Source organism: Telmatherina bonti (genome assembly GCF_933228915.1).
Source record: "Telmatherina bonti genome assembly, chromosome: 3".
Classification (NCBI taxonomy): domain Eukaryota; kingdom Metazoa; phylum Chordata; class Actinopteri; order Atheriniformes; family Telmatherinidae; genus Telmatherina; species Telmatherina bonti.
Genome location: NC_136621.1, coordinates 19,700,090 through 19,716,534, shown reverse-complemented (window position 1 = coordinate 19,716,534; position 16,445 = coordinate 19,700,090). Strand labels below are relative to the sequence as shown.

The following is a 16,445-nucleotide window of genomic DNA, read 5'->3' as shown; positions in this document are numbered from 1 at the left end:
TAAAAATAATTTCATCAATGAATAATATCCTGTTTATCTGTCTGCCCGTGTCTTTTACAGAATGGTTAAAGTCACTTTTTGTGAACAGCCTAATTTCTTTACCCATTTTACTGACCTGTTGCCAATTAAAGATAACAAATGTGGATCACTTTTAAAGTGACCATAGACAACTTTTTTAGTTGTTTTCTTGCATCAATTTCAAACTGGGTTTCTACTTCTGTAGATCTGAGCTCCTTTGTGCCTTTAAAGGTAGCTATTGGTCAGTCTTAATCTAATCCAAACAAATTATGGGTCAGTTCAGTCCTCACATGTTAAATTTAACTGTGAATAAGATTAATGACTCACGCTTATCCAGTGACACATATATTTCCAGTTCTGTTCTCAGCTCCACCAGCAACATTGGCCGCACATCTCGCGATGAAATCCATAAAACGCGATAGTTTTAAGCTGCCCCAAAACTTACAATCACAGCAGCGCAACAGCAGCAGCAGCACCACCGACAGCAATGGCCGCTTTCCGCAGAGTGGCAGCACTGGCCGGCAAGCTAAACCTGTGGTCAGTGGCGAGAAGCCGCCTAGTCGGTGGTGAGGCGGCTAACAGAGCAAGGACACGGAGGTGCCTAGCAGTGGGGATGTGCTTTGCAACGGGAGGCGCCATGGCACTCTACCTCTACAAAGATATGACGAGCGGCGTTGTCAGGAAGAGGATGAGGAGGCACAGCATCAGCGGCTTGCTGCGGTCCATCCCCACCGTTGAGGCCAAAGACAGGGTGAGTGGTTAGGAATAAAAACTGATTTGCTTTAGTGACTCTTAGCATGGTGGTGGCTCGCTGGTGAAGAAGGATTTTTCTGTTGACTTAGGGGCTTTGCATTCAAAACGACGTGCCACTGAGGTTGGAAAAAAGGCTCACAGAGCTAAGTGCTTCCTCACCAGGAAGAGACCCGCATAAACGAGCCAACATGTGTTCTGTAGTTGTATTGTCGCTGGCAGTTTTCCCCCTCTCGAGCGGCTACACTGTTGTCACTTATTTCCCTCAACGCCCAGTGGAAATACTTCGCTCACTGTTTGGCTTCTGGACGATATGCGCGCGCAGATGCAGGGATGGCGCTCTCCGCTCAAGCTGGTGCTGAATTTGCCACACGCTGAATACGTTGTCACGCGGACAGATGTGTGCTGTGACAATCTACAGCTGCAATATATGTCTGCAGTCTTACTGCCACACATAAAACTTAACTAAAACTTAAATATATGTCAGGATCAATATAAAGATGCTCCAAAAGGCAAAAGATGCATCATCCTGCAACATAACACATAAAAATGGTTATAAATAATAGCTATATGGGTAATCATGAAATCATACACATATATGGATTATATGTGATGGAAAGATATATATATATATATATAAAACCCTGAAAAAGAGGTTTACAAATTTAAGCATTTTCAGCATTAAAATACGATTCAATTACAAGACTGAAATCACAGCATTTTATTTTACAATCGTATGTTCTGCTCTGTGAAAGTTTGCTACAGTTAGCACAAGAGGCTAGCATTTGCTGAACTGCTAATTTGATATATGAATGCATAAAACCACTTTCACTGTTTTCTTTCAGTGACAGTCATCTATATGTTGTAGCATTTTCTTTACTTTTGTGCACAGTACTAAATTGTATCATATGTTTTAACCAGGGACACCAGAACACACAAGGGCACTTATCCAGTACCGAGCAGAAAAAGAGGAGTTTATTGTTTGCATTCCTATTCATGTACTAATTTCTGTTTTTAAAAAAAAAAAAGCCTCTATTAAGTTATAACTACATAAGGAAGTCACACGTGCAATTCCCATGTTGTGAATACAATGTCTGCAAAACAACATTCAAGGGACAGTAGTTCCCGTTTATGCAGTTTACACAGCATTAAAATTTTTATACAATTACTCCTAGAGTCTGTATTTATATCTACATTTTTTTTTAAAAATTAAGCTATGCATATGTATCTCATAGACAACTTGTATCTGACCCTTGTAATGGAATTCATTGGGCTAATGAAAACAAACAAAAACTTTCTACTTTTGATACAGAACATTCATAAAAGAGGTGTGGTTGGAAGGAAAGGTGACTAGCCATATATATATATATATATACATATATATATATATATATATATATATATATATTTATTAATTATTTAGAATAGGCACCTTTAATAAGCTCCTTATGGGAGGAGAAGTTAGAAGAAGTGTATGGTGGTCAGCAGTAAAAATAAAAAAAATTAAAAAAAAAAAAACCTGAAAAATTCAGCAATTTTTCATACTCAAAGAACTAGCTTTAATGAAATAACTAAAGCTTTTTTTTTTATCCATATCAGTCTGGCTTTAGGCAAGGCCATTCCACTGAAACTGCTCTCCTGTCTGTTACCGATTCCCTCCGGCTTGCCAGATCCACTGGTCAAACCTCAGTCCTGATACTTCTGGACCTGTCTGCTGATTTTGACACAGTGAACCATCAGATTCTCCTATCCCCACTCTCTGAGCTTGGCATCTCTGGATCTGTCCTCTCCTGGTTCGTGTCCTACATCTCAGGAAGATCCTTCAGAGTATCCTGGTGAGGAGAAGTGTCCAGCTTACATGAGTTGAAAACAGGGGTGCCTCAAGGGTCGGTGCTTGGTCCTCTTCTCTTCTCACTATACACCTCAATTGGTGCAGTCATAAACTGTCACGGCTTCTCCTATCACTGTTATGCTGATGACACTCAGCTTTTCCTCTCCTTTCCTCCGGATGACACAACCGTCTCAATGAGAATATCAGATTGCCTTGCTGATATCTCGGCATGGATGAAAGCTCACCACGTTCAGCTCAATCTGTCCAAGACAGAGCTCATTGTCTGCCCAGCCAATCCTTCCTTTCATCCGCAATTAAGTGTGAAGCTTGACTCTGTCACACTTGTTCCTACGCCTGCTGCCCGGAATCTTGGGGTAATGGTGGATGACCAGCTGACCTTTAATGTCAATGTTGCCTCGGTTGCCCGTACCTGCCGATATGCTCTCTACAACATCAAGAGAATCAGACCGTACCTGACAGAACACACAACTCAGCTGTTGGTTCAGGCTCTGGTCATCTCACGCATTGATTACTGCAATTCCCTACTGGCAGGTCTGCCTGCGTGCTCTGTTAAACCTCTGCAGATGATCCAGAACGCTGCAGCGCGTTTGGTTTTCAACCAACTCAAACGAGCTCATATCACGCCGCTGATAATCACACTTCACTGGCTTCCGGTTGCAGTACGCATCAAATTTAAAGCTTTGCTTCTGGCTTACAAAACAATAACAGCTCCCATTTACCTTCACTCCATAATTCAGGCCTACACTCCCTCTCAACAACTACGTTCCACCAGTGAAAGACGCATTGTGTTACCACCACCTCATGGGACTAAATCACTAGCCAGACTCTTTTCCTCTGTTGTGCCACGATGGTGGAATGATCTCCCAAACTCTGTCAGCTCTTCAGAGTCCCTGTCTACTTTTAAGAGCAAGCTGAAGACTCAGCTCTTTAAGGAGCACTTCAACACTTAGTACAGCTATATTTAGTGGAAAGTTGGAGAACTTAGCCCAGTTCTTTGCAACAAACTTTATGGTATTAATTCTTTGTATTATAACATAGGTGGTATTATGGGTTGGGAAGGGAGAAAACAAACTAAAAAACATAAAAAACACACAAAAAAAAAAAAAAAAAAGCCTGTAGCACTTCATGGAAGGACCTGCGTCCAACTGGACAGTCCACTAGCACCTTCCTACGCTGTCCTCTACTGTTTGATTTCGTGCTTGTGTTGTTCTCACTCATATGTAAGTCGCTTTGGATAAAAGCGTCTGCTAAATTACTGTAGAATAGAATAGAATAGAATAGAATAGAATAGAATAGAATAGAATAGAACAGAATAAAGTGGAGGTTGAAATGATAGACATTTAAATGGAGAAAAGTAAGGAAAGCAGTTGCAAAGCTCCAGATGTGAAAGGAAAAAAAATGTTGCCTACGGGAAAAGCACCTAGAGCATCTGTTGTGCAGTCAGGAGAACCATTGTGAAGCAATGCAGTTTTAGCTGTGGATACGTGGCAACTATATACAGCAAGAACACAGTGTAATACATAGAATGCTTGATACTCACAGTCATTGAAGTATTCTTTCTTCATACATGATCAGATACTTTTTACATCATGTTATGCAGCATAAGAACATGAACCTTGCTGTTTTTGCAGAACTTTACTAACTTTATTCATTAGTCAAACCCAAGGGTGTAAAAGCTCCTAAACTTGATTACCGTGCATTCCCATGAAGCCAAGCATTCATCTCCTATTCTTGCCTTCTAAAGCTCCCTCGGTAAAGCCAGCATCAAAGCTTTATGAATGAACTTGCATGCTCATTAGCATGTTCGCTGAGCAGAGCAGTAACCTCTGAGTACTGGGGCCTGCAGCCAAATGGGTTTAAATTTGGAAACCTCTCTGCTAATTACACAGCTTCTTGCAGCACAGTCCATTGGTGCAGCAGCTCTTCTACACTGCAACTAATCAAGTTGAAGCCCTGACTCCTTATTGAGAAAGCCAGTAAGAAAAAGAGGCTAATCAAGTAGAAAGTAGTGTTGGTGTGTGTCTGTGCTTATGTGTACTTGTATTTGCCTGTTTCACTGCACCAGAGGAGTTGACTCTATTTATAATCTCAGAAAGCTATATGAAGAGAGTCAGTGCCAAGAATAGAAGAGGATCCTCATTATAAAAGTTCAAAAGCAGAGAGGAGGAAGTGCATGCGGTTTGGATTCTACAGTTCATGTGAGATGCATTATAGGTGTTGGCACAGGAAGCTGTTACAGCTGTGGAAGTCACAATCAAAGTGTGATTGCTGTGGAAATTTAATCTCTACTACTGTGTGTGGCTTTGTTTTCAGGAAGTCAAATTGAGGACAAAGATAAAAGACACTTTTACACTACGTCTTATTGTGATATAGTTTTTCGTGAACTAAAGTTGATATTGCCAAGATCAGTAGTGTAATGAGGACCATGGAGGTCCATGGTGACCTTTGTGTTTGCTGCTTTTTATCTTTTCATTTTTATTGATTGCCACTGACACCTGAATGTTTATGTTTGTTTGTTTTATATTATTCATCTGGTTGATCGGGCTGCATGGTGGTTAGCACTGCAGCCTCACAACAAGAAGGTCGCTGGTTCAAGCTTCTGCTGTGGGTGAGATTTGACCAGTGGCCTTTTCTGTGTGGAGTTTGCATGTTTTCTCTGTGTATATGTGGGTTCTTTCTGTGTGCTCTGGCTTCCTCCCACCCAGGGAAGAGAGCAAGCCTGTTAGGTTAATTGCTATGATTAATTGATTACTTCCCACACGTAAGTCGCTATAGATAAAAGCATCTGCCAAATGACTGTAGAATAGAATAGATTGCAAACTGAAGTGCCCATCAGGGATGACTAAAATTGTTTGAAGTGAATTGAATAGAATAGAATTGAATATTGTTTCATTAACAATTTCTTTCAAAGATAAATAAAATATATTTTCATTCATTTGCATTTTAAACTACCACCATGTAAATGATGGCTTATTTTGAATTTTTGTCTACAGGCACATCCATATGACTTTGAGGATGGAGATGTGTACATGTCATCCCATGAGTATCGCTTCCGCATTTTCAGCTCTGTGGAATATGATGGACAGCTGTACATGACTCCCCAGAACTTCATCGAGTCAGTTACCATGAGTGAACCAAGAAGTAGGTATCAAACACAGAAGTTAGCTTTAGCTGTATTTTTCTGAAGCCTTTGTGCAACAATATCACATTGAGTATTCATTCTAATGTCTTGTAGAGATTCAGTAATGTTCCTAAGCAGAGATGTTAAAGGAGTAAACTGCATGAATAGCCCAAAATGGGTGGAAAGGGTGTAAATATATTGAGGGAACTGTATATTCTTCTTCAGAACAGAAGAAAATAAGCAGACAGACAGAAGGATGGATTGAGGTCCTTGTGCTACTTGGCCAAGTCTGGACTGTGATCCTTGAAATAAAAAAAATTTTGTACATACGTTTCACGTTTTTACAATAAAACTATCACGTTTTAACGTAATAAGGCCCAATTTTTTTTTTTTTATAAGGATGACAGCATGACAGCTCTAAGCCTCCATACATTGCACCAATATATATGTATATATGGTTTTTAGTATCGGACCCCCTCGTTTTGGCACTGGATTTCCAGCAATCAATCAGCACCTCACAAGAAAAGTTTTATTATGAATAAAGTGTCAGAAAAACGACTTTTTAAAAAAAAAAAAAAAATTGGGGTTTAAAAAGTTTTTAAACAATTATTTAAAACCACTTAGAGGACAGTGGACACATGAAAAGACCTGGTTATGACTCTTTTCATTTCTTCTCTATGTGATATGTAGTCTTCTCCATCCTATCCAAAGAGTATCTTGGACAAGTACTGGTGCTTATAAACACACAAATTTTAATATAAATTTATGTTTAAGTTTGTTATGTAATCCCAGATTTGCATTTCTTTTTGCTGTTTGGATGTCAGTGTCTCGAATAAGAGAGTTTTATTTGACCATTTTAAAAACACACTTTATGGTTTGCCATTTTGATTTAAGGGTTTAAAAACATATTTGCAGTTTCTGTCAGCCTACTGCCAGTTGCAACAGATTAGCCCCAGCCAGTCAGCCCTAAAGCAGATGGCTTTACTGCTATTGTTTAGTCTGAGGTTAATGTTAGTCAGATACACACACAGACTCACATTCCATTTATTCTCATGTAACTTCTCTCTTACCTTGTAAATATCTAAACTGGGTAATAAAGTGAGATTAATCTTGTATGGTTACTGGTCTAAAAATGTCACCACACCCTGAGGTTATCCCAAACAAAGGGAATCTATTTGTATTTTCCGATGGCACGTAATTGAACTGCATGCAAACTATGCACCTGTGTGTGTGTGTGTTTACATCAACCCTTGGCTCGCTGTCATACGATACAGCCGCTCATACTACTCGTGCGCCAACATCCTCTAATGCTGCTTTTGAAGTTGAATTAGATGAACTTTGTTGTATAAAACAGAACAAAAGTAGTATGTGCTTTTACAGCGACATTCCACATACTACAAAGGCAAGCATGAAGCACTTTAGACAGTACAAATGGACCTGTAATGATGAGAGTATATACAGTGTGTGTGTGTTTGTGTGTATGTGCATGTGTGTGAGCGTTGTGACTGTACCCAGCACATAAAGAGCCATTTCTAGATCATACAGATGTTATCTTACTGAGCCCACCCAAACTTTCTACTTATTTTTCCCATCTTTCTCTCTCCACTTCTGTTTCATTCCCTGGCAGACAAGAGGCCCTGGAGGTCCCTGACCAAACAGGTGGGAGACACACTTTGAACCTTTCTTTCTCTGTTCCTGCCATGATGTATTCACACAACTGTTGCATTTTATACACGCTACAGACTTTAATTTACAACAAAGTGTAGATATTAACATACAGAACACGAAACAAATGCTGTCAACATGTTAACATTGCAACGTTAAAACACTGTCAAAACACTGCAGAGCAAAAAAAAAGAAAGTATATTGGTCCCCTTTTAACTTTTTTTGCAGCAAATAATTGTGGTTGTGTTAATTTGATGAGCTTATATATCATCACAAACATTCATTAATGGCAAGAGTTACATTCAGGTTTTACTTAGATCTTTTATTAAATATGGGAGACATTCACCAATGTATAAAGTCAAGCTTATCCCAAAGATCCTCAGTATAGTTGAGTTCTCAGATCTGTGGTGGCCAGTCCATATGTGAAAATAATTGAGCTCCCAAGCCTGTCGTTCACAACGGAAACCTGACATTCTCAGTATAACATACCCACCATGCCATCAAGTGAGAAAAAAATGCCTATTGATGGAAAAGCCTGGTCATTCAGTTGAATCAGGTACTAATCTGAGCTCAGTTTTGGCAACATACATTTTTTTAAATGTAAAACTGACATGCTGAAGAAACACCAGATAACTGTTTAGTTAAGTAGTGGTCACATGTTTATTCTTTTGGCCATGCAGTGTATATGTGATCTTTTCTTGCTGCAGAAGCTGCTTTTTCTCAGTAGTACTGGATTTATATATTATGTAGTATTTATATACAAATGACTTTCCTACACAAAGGAAAAAAATCTTTTAGTGACAAATATTAACATTTTTACTGGTTAAAGAGACACATTAATAGCACATTAATATAGAGGAAACGAGAGGACAAGTCAAACCAAAAGCACTTAAATAGACATCTGAAAATGTGACACAATCTCACATACTTCCAGCTGTGCCATAATAAAAATCCTACCAGCAAAATAGCTGTAAGTGTTTTTTTCTATTTTCTTTTTAACTTGCTCTAAAGTTTTGTGTTTGTACACAGTGTGTTGTAATTGCGATTATATATTTTTGTGGGAATGTCAGGAGCTGGAGAAAATCCTGTCCGACACTCCCCCAGTATGGAGAGGATCCTCCAAACTGTTCCGCAACCTCAGAGAACGAGGTGAGACTACACACACTTATTTATTTATTTATTTGTTTATTTATTTATTCTGAATAACTGTTTATTATAACAGGCAACAAAAAAATGATGAAGAGTCAACAGAAATAAGAAGGGGGGGGGGATAAAGATGCACCAGATTGAAAACAATGCCCCTTCAATCCAAACACAGACTCCTACACCTGGACAGAAACATAGCAGAGAATATCCTACAGCCTTCACAAGAAAACAAAGCTTTAGCACCAAAAATAGATGAAAACCACAACTAAACAACTAAAACCAAAGTACTAGAAGCACACACACGCACACACACACACACAGAGATAAACCAACTGAAAGTAGCTATTAATATAAAAAGCTGTTTGTACTTAAACTCACAATACAACATATAGACTGTGGACTATGTCAGCATGCAGACAATACAGAGTAAAGAGTGTTAAAAAAAAAAGAGTGTGATCATGCATAAGTGATTGTGTCAGTGTAAAAGTCAGAGACAAGCTCTTGTGATCAGAAGCCTCACAGAGCATTTATCCCAGCTACCACATCACAAGGACAACCATGCACCGAGAAGGGGCCAGACCCCACTGCGGCCATGGGCCCCCCAGAAGTTGTTTGTGTGTTGTTAATGATTCACATGGTTTAATGTTTAAGTCAGGGTTGGGGGTCACTACTTAGAAAAAGTCATTTGTTATTCCTTACTCGTTACTTTTGTAAATTGTAATGGAATTACTTGTTACTGCATTTGAACATCACTGCTTATTACTATACTTTCCAATTTCTTGATTTACCATGTAAATACTTGGGGCATACACCGTGCAGACACGTGCTGTCTGCAGCAGGAAGATGTCATACTGTAAATTCACTAACAGGATAAAGGAAGTTATGACAAGGTCATGGTGTGCTGATACAAGCTACTAGAAGCTACAAAAAATCTCATAAGTCTGAACTCCCACGCGACTCATCATCTAAGTGTTCTCATGTAAATTAGATCGCTTTCCTGGGAGAACTGCACCCCCCTTTCCCCTCTTCAGATCTAACTTCAAGCAGGTTTTTACTGAATGCACTAAAGGAAATTAGATTTGTAATGAAATATTACATCACTGATCTGTGAAGTAAAACAAAAAGGATTTCAGTAAAATAAAAAGTCAATGAATTGCAGACCATCTTATTTTATTCTATAAAGTCTAGAAATGGACGCACAAGCAGTTACCTTAAACTAATTTATCTCCATGGTAACATGCCCAGGCACGGACACACACACACACACTGAACTGCTACTGGGTGTTGCAAATAAGGTCACTTACATGGCTCCCTCCACCACACTCTGCATGACATCCATGCTTCCCAACACCTTCCATGTGTATGTGTGTATGTTTGAGAGCAGAGGAAGAGAGGGCTCTGGGGAAGTAAGTCCAGAGGAAAGCAAACTTCCTACCAGAAGGTGAGCCACTGGCGGTAGTCGGCACCTGTGTTCGCCGGAAGCCCCAACAGGGCAGGCCAAGCAAGAAGCAGCCGTCCCCATGATTAGTGCATGCAGTGACCACAGCCAAAGAGTCATAGAAGGCAAACCTACAAGACAAATGCACACTTCAGAGCTCATAAGCACTGTTCTCTGTTTGTCATCTGAGTGGCAACAAGTCATGCTCTGACAGCTGAAAGAAATATCTTAAGAGACTTAAAATAGGAGACTTGTGATCCAGCTCCTGTGTTCTCTTCAATTTCCTCCTTTTCATTTGTTTCCTATAAGTTTCACTCATGGTTTGCTCCCTCCTTGACTTAAACTAAAGTGACTACATGGTTAAGGTTAGGAATCATAACTATCTTGCTCAGATTTAAAAAAAAAGAAAACGTTTTGGCCTTGAAGAGATTGTTAAGGTCCCGCTGAAACACATTTTTGGAGTGGGAACGAGTCAAGAGTGAGAACATTTTACATTCACTTTCACCTGACTGCAAGCGATTGGATATTTGTGTTATTTCACTTTAGGGTTGATTTTTACAAGACAGTCTCCAGAGTGAATAACAGTCAATATGAACACATAACAAGTTAAGTGACCCAGGGATTTGAAGCTTTTAGAAATGTTTCTGATATGTGTATTGTTCCACCTTAAGTAATCTACAATTGCATCTCATGCTAAGGTTAGGACAGAATATTTCAGTTTATTCTGAATATCTTACATGATTTTTGCAGATTTTAAGATTGTAATTACATGCATGTTTACCAGGGCTTGCCATTTGATATGTGATTAAACTGTGCTTTTGAGTTTCTGTGTCACTGTAGGTGTCTCTAATCCAGGATTGATGTCATGCTGTCCCTCCCTGCAGCCAAACAACCTGCTAAAAAAAAAAAAAAAAAAAAGCGAATAAAGGAGGGAAAAAAACTCTCTTCTTCCCAGTTTATATTACACTGAAGGGAGAAAGTTAGAGAGAAAAAAATGGGAGATGAGCTTACCCTAATTAAGCATTTGCTGCAGGAATATGTAACAGAGTAATCACACAGCCAGGGACTGAATCCCCATAGTGATAATTACACCAATCAACACATACACACAAACACACTCACACACTTGGAGACGCTAAATATAGAACACCATGCGTGATACATCCCCTCTTATAACTGCAGAAGTATGTTCAGTTTGTATCTTATGTGTGGGTTTGAATTAGTCTGTAGGGACAAGAACCCAAGAGGACTGCCATCTTCCCCTCTTTTATCAGGGAAATGGAGAGAGAAAAGAAGAGAATAATGAGTCAGGGAAGTAAAAAGAGAGAGATAAATTTAATGAGTGGAGGGATGTAGATGAATTCAAGAATGGATGTAATGTAATTGATTGTATAAATTAAATGGAAGCAGAAAACGGAAAAAACACTTATATTTACTCATAATTTTAAATTTCTTCAGTTTTTTCTGTAAACTATGCCTGTCATTCACGTAAATTGTGTTTGTGTGTGTGTATATATGTATCAAAACAGAATAGTTTACTTATACTGTAATGCGTGATGAATTTACATAGATGGGGATTACTGATATTATAGACAGAACATTTATATGAGATTGCAGTTCAGAGCAGATTTATGCCGTCAGCTGTCAGACTGATCTGTGTTGTAAATGTAGATTTTAATTTCTAATTTTGACAAATATTTTGTCTTGCTTATTTCTAGAGTATGCCAAGGTTCTTTTTATTATAATTACATTAACTTTTTATTTGAATGTTATAAATGATATTTAACCCAAACGTCTTTTGTTTTAGTAAAATTGCCTATTATTTCAAAGGTCTTTATGCTTCACTTTGGACCTTTATAAAAGTCTTTTCAGAAACTGACATAGACCTCTTGAATAATACATTATTATTTCAAACACTTTGGTTTGGCTTTCCATAATAATATGTAATTCTCCTTTGTATAGTGACTTTGGTAGTTTAGGTAGTGTAGGCAAGTTGTAAAAGAAGACAGATACAAACACAAGATGTCACTGGTCTTAGAGGCACAACTGTAAAGTCTACAGATTACAATTTTGCCCATCTGGACTTCTTGTTTTTTTAAACCAGATGTTATGAGATGCTATCTAACTGAGAAATGCAGAAACTATGCACGCCCAAAGGGACCTTCTTAGTAATTACAAGGTATTTGCATTCGATGGCATAATCAACTTTAATGTCTTTTGTACACTAAATTATGATATATACAAAATTAAAATATGCCTACTTAATTATAATTAGTGAGAAATATGCCTACTTAATTATAATTAGTGAGAAAGAGATCAGTTCCTCATAGTTTTCTTCACTGTGAGTCTTCTTTTTGCAACCACAGGTACTGACCTCTTCTTGCCATTAGAGGAGGTTAATCCTGTGTAACTTATGACTCGTTTAAAGTAACACAAACATACATTTTTTTGATCTCGCTCTGCACAGAGTAGAAGATTTATGTGACTTAAACCATGGCTAAGACACATAGTGAGCAGTGCCCTGCAACCTAATGTGCAAAGAAACAATGGGAGCAAGCACAGACAGTAGTCACACTGGATTTTTTTTTTATTTCCAAACTATATATATATATATATATATATATATATATATATATATATATATATATATATATATATATATATATATATATATATATATATATATATATATATATATATATGTACATATATATATATATATATATATATATATATATATATATATATATATATATATATATATGTACATATATATATATATATATATATATATGTACATATATATATATATATATATATGTATATATATATATATATATGTACATATATATATATATATATATATATATATATATATATATATACACATACATATATGTATATGTGTGTGTGTGTGTGTGTATGTACACACAATAATTCTTTTATTATCACCGCAAGCAAAACTAATTGACCAACAACAGTTCTCAAGCTGAACAAAGAGAAACCCACATCTAAGATTGTTCCACGTATGTGTGAGCTTGCCCTCAAGTGGCAACAAAATGCTATAACATAACCATGCAAAGTTTGCCAAACACTGATGCAAAACACTGATGCAAACCCTTTGGTACTTTTAAATAGGCTCCACTTTCAGACCTGAGAACAGTAGGTTTCCACTGCTTTGTGCAGTTTGGTATATCTTTAAAAGATCACAGACAGTTTGCTGTCGTAACTCATTTGACACTGAACTTTTAAAGTTTTTAAAGTCTTTTAAGTAACTAAACAAGAGTGGGAAGATAAGCTCTGTGGGACTTTTAATAAAGCAGCAATTTTAGCTGTTTCTTTTATGAGAAATGATTGTTCTTTTTTCTCAATGTCTCCTTGAACTCTTGTCTGTACCCTAATGTTGATACCATAGATGACATTGATTGGTGCACTTTTAGTCAGACAAAATGAATAAATAAATAAAAAAGTAAAACCCCACAGCATAATGGTTTTAGAGTAAATAAAATAAAGAAATCTTGAGTCATGTAACAACTTTTTTTTGTGTTCTCCAAAATAAATGCTGTCAGGAGATTAACATTTAACCACCCTAGATTAATTAGTGTGTCACTAAAAGCATGGGAGTGTAAACACACAGACTCTAAGAAGAAACTTGAGTAGCTTTAGAGTGTATTTTCTGATCTTTGTGGTGCTCAAGCTACATTGGTAAAAGAGAATTAAGTTCCAAACCAGCTCCCCAACACAAAGCAGCCAAGCATCACCAAAACACTGGACTCACAGTGGCTCAAAGTGGTGTCATGTTCACCTTCACACACACTCATGCACACATACACACCAATGGGAAAGCAGTCCTCCGTAACACTCAAGCGAGTCACCCTGAACTATCTGAGCAATCAGACAGAAACTGAAAAATTCAGTAAAGAGAGCCAAACTGGAGTGAGAGCCATTCTAAATGTGCCAGAGGCAAGAAAGGATGACCTCCTAAAACATTTTTCACTTGCTTATCCAAACACAGACTTACACACACACACACACACACACACACACACTAACCTGTGTCTTTACTCTGGACACTTCTGGTGAGGAAGAAAAGACAGTGTGTGGTCAAATGGTCATTGGCAGCTCATCCCAGCGAAGACAAATTTTAAGATGCTATCTTCATGAAAGGGAGGATTATGTGTGTTAGTGTGTTTGACTATGTAAGGCTCAAGAGGCCCGTGGGCTTTGAACATCTGTAAACACTTTTTTTCCCACCTCCAGGCATCATCTCTTACACAGAGTACCTGTTCCTGCTTTGCATCCTGACAAGTGAGTCAATTCAGTCTTTGCACATGCTCATTTTATTCAGCCTCTACATGTTTGAAATAATTTGTTCATATATATATATATGGGTAAATTAGATGGTATGTCAAAAAAGGAACAAATAACTTAATAAATGCCATTAGTAACTATTGCTTGGTGTCCTAAATGCAACAATATCTTCAAAGTGTTGTGAGAAGAACTGGCAACATCAAAGTTAAAAACTTTACCATCCCAATAAGTTTTGGAGTTGCAGGCTTGATATGCAAAGTGTATGTATATTAACAAATGAAATTAAACTGATAAAACATGAACTACATAGGAGGTTACACTATCTGTATTAAACAATAAGTTAAAGAAAATACATTTAAGTTTATAGTGTTTATGTGTCTTTTTTTTATGCTTATTTAGTCTCATCTCATGCACACTGAATTGGTTTTAGCACCTTAATTTCATAGCACAATTTTGGGCATTGAAGTATATTTTACTGATGAATTCCTGAAGCAAATTAGGGTGTGTAGAACAAGATTAATGTGTTCAGCTCAGATGTGGGCCAGTATTTTTATTTTTTTATTTTTTATTTTTTTGCATAAGCTCGGCTAGGGCACCAAAAGTGAAAGTGCAGTCCCATTGATGAAGTTTGGAGGAGGGCATGCTGTTCATCATATTACAATGCAATGTTCTGCCTGAAAAAGCTTTATCCTGGCATTCACTTGGATCTAACATTGACACTTGCCACCTACCTAAACATTTTTCTAAACCAGTCAACCCCCCTATATGGCAACAGCATTCCCTAACAGTGGCAGCCTCCCCCAGCAGGACAGTATAGGGCCCCTCAAAAACAAGAAGATGTCAGAGAGCCCAAGGTGTTCACCTCTAAACTCCCCAGAAGCCAGTGTGATGTGATCTGTGGGAAGCAAACCCAATTCACAAAGACCCAACCCAAAAACCTACAGGGCCCAAATGATCTGTTGCTAACGACCCGTTACCAAACTCACCAGAACACCCTCTGAAGTTCTTTGTCCTTTCCCTGACTGGTAAGAGCTCTTATGATACATGGAAAGAACATACTTAATATTATTCAAGTGTATGATCATTGAAAAAAGGTGTTAAATTAGCCAAAAATAAAGACAAATCAGAGGTTTCAGGGGATGGTAAAGAAAAAATTATGAAAAAAAATGACAAATGCAGACAAGCTCCTTACATAGTAAAACAATTTGTGCAATTCTGGTTTGTTGATTATTCTTTAATCTGATAATCAAGTGATATTGAAGGACAGTTCAGTATAACACAATTCTTTTACATGCTGTGATTTTTGTGATATGTTGAAGATAAACAGGTATGAATCATAACTTTATCTAATTTTAAGATAAACAACTGTCTGATCACCAACAAGAACACAAGATAAAAATCTAGATTTTAACTGAAGCTTACAGTCTACATGGACTTATTGTCTCACTCCTTTTCCCTCATATCTAAGCTGTGTGCCACCTCTTCTCTTGCTATTTATGGCTTTAAAATTACCTTCAATAAACATAAACACACACTCACACCCAATGTGTTCTCCTATCTGTTCTGCAGAGCCTCATGCTGGCTTTAAGATTGCTTTCAATATGTTTGATGCAGACGGCAACCAGATGGTGGACAAGAGGGAGTTCCTGGTGGTGAGTTGCTTATACTGAGAGAAGAGCCATCTGAATTTACATATTAATATTAAAAATACACTGCGCCTATCACAAGAACAACATGCTATTTAGGATATTTGATATTTTAAGATGTGTGAGAGGATCATCTGTGATTGTAATGGGACAAAAGATAAAAAAAAAAAAGATTAAATTAGATTATTACATCTGATAAACATAGTTAGGATCCCTGTCGTGCTTTAAGGGGAAGCTTTTTACTTACATGTAAACCATCTGAAGAAGCAGATTGCCCCCCCCCCCCCCCCCCCCCCCCCCCCTTTAGTTCATGTTGTAAACAGCCAAGTGGTATAATTGTAGCATTTTTAGAGGGCATTGTATGAATTACTCTCTCTGCTGGATGGGAAGGACAGATTTCCAACTGAAAACACTGCTGCAGGCAGGAAGGGATCAGAATCTGTGTGGAGGTGGGTGGGAGTGGGATGGCACTTTCAGCAGGAGGGAGTTGTAATGATT

At 37.8% G+C, this 16,445-nt stretch overlaps 1 protein-coding gene across 1 annotated transcript in view; it reads left to right on the top strand.

Annotated features, from left to right (window-relative positions):
- Positions 1–505: 505 nt before the first annotated feature.
- The window catches only part of micu3a (mitochondrial calcium uptake family, member 3a), a gene marked incomplete at both ends in the record, with an annotated part of 33,780 nt that continues 17,840 nt past the window's right edge, over positions 506–16,445 (top strand). The window contains 6 exons of the mRNA XM_079264462.1: positions 506–769; positions 5,614–5,761; positions 7,369–7,400; positions 8,477–8,555; positions 14,251–14,298; positions 15,871–15,953. Of these exons, the coding sequence (XP_079120588.1) occupies positions 506–769; positions 5,614–5,761; positions 7,369–7,400; positions 8,477–8,555; positions 14,251–14,298; positions 15,871–15,953 (654 nt within the window). The remainder of the gene's footprint in view (positions 770–5,613; positions 5,762–7,368; positions 7,401–8,476; positions 8,556–14,250; positions 14,299–15,870; positions 15,954–16,445) is intronic.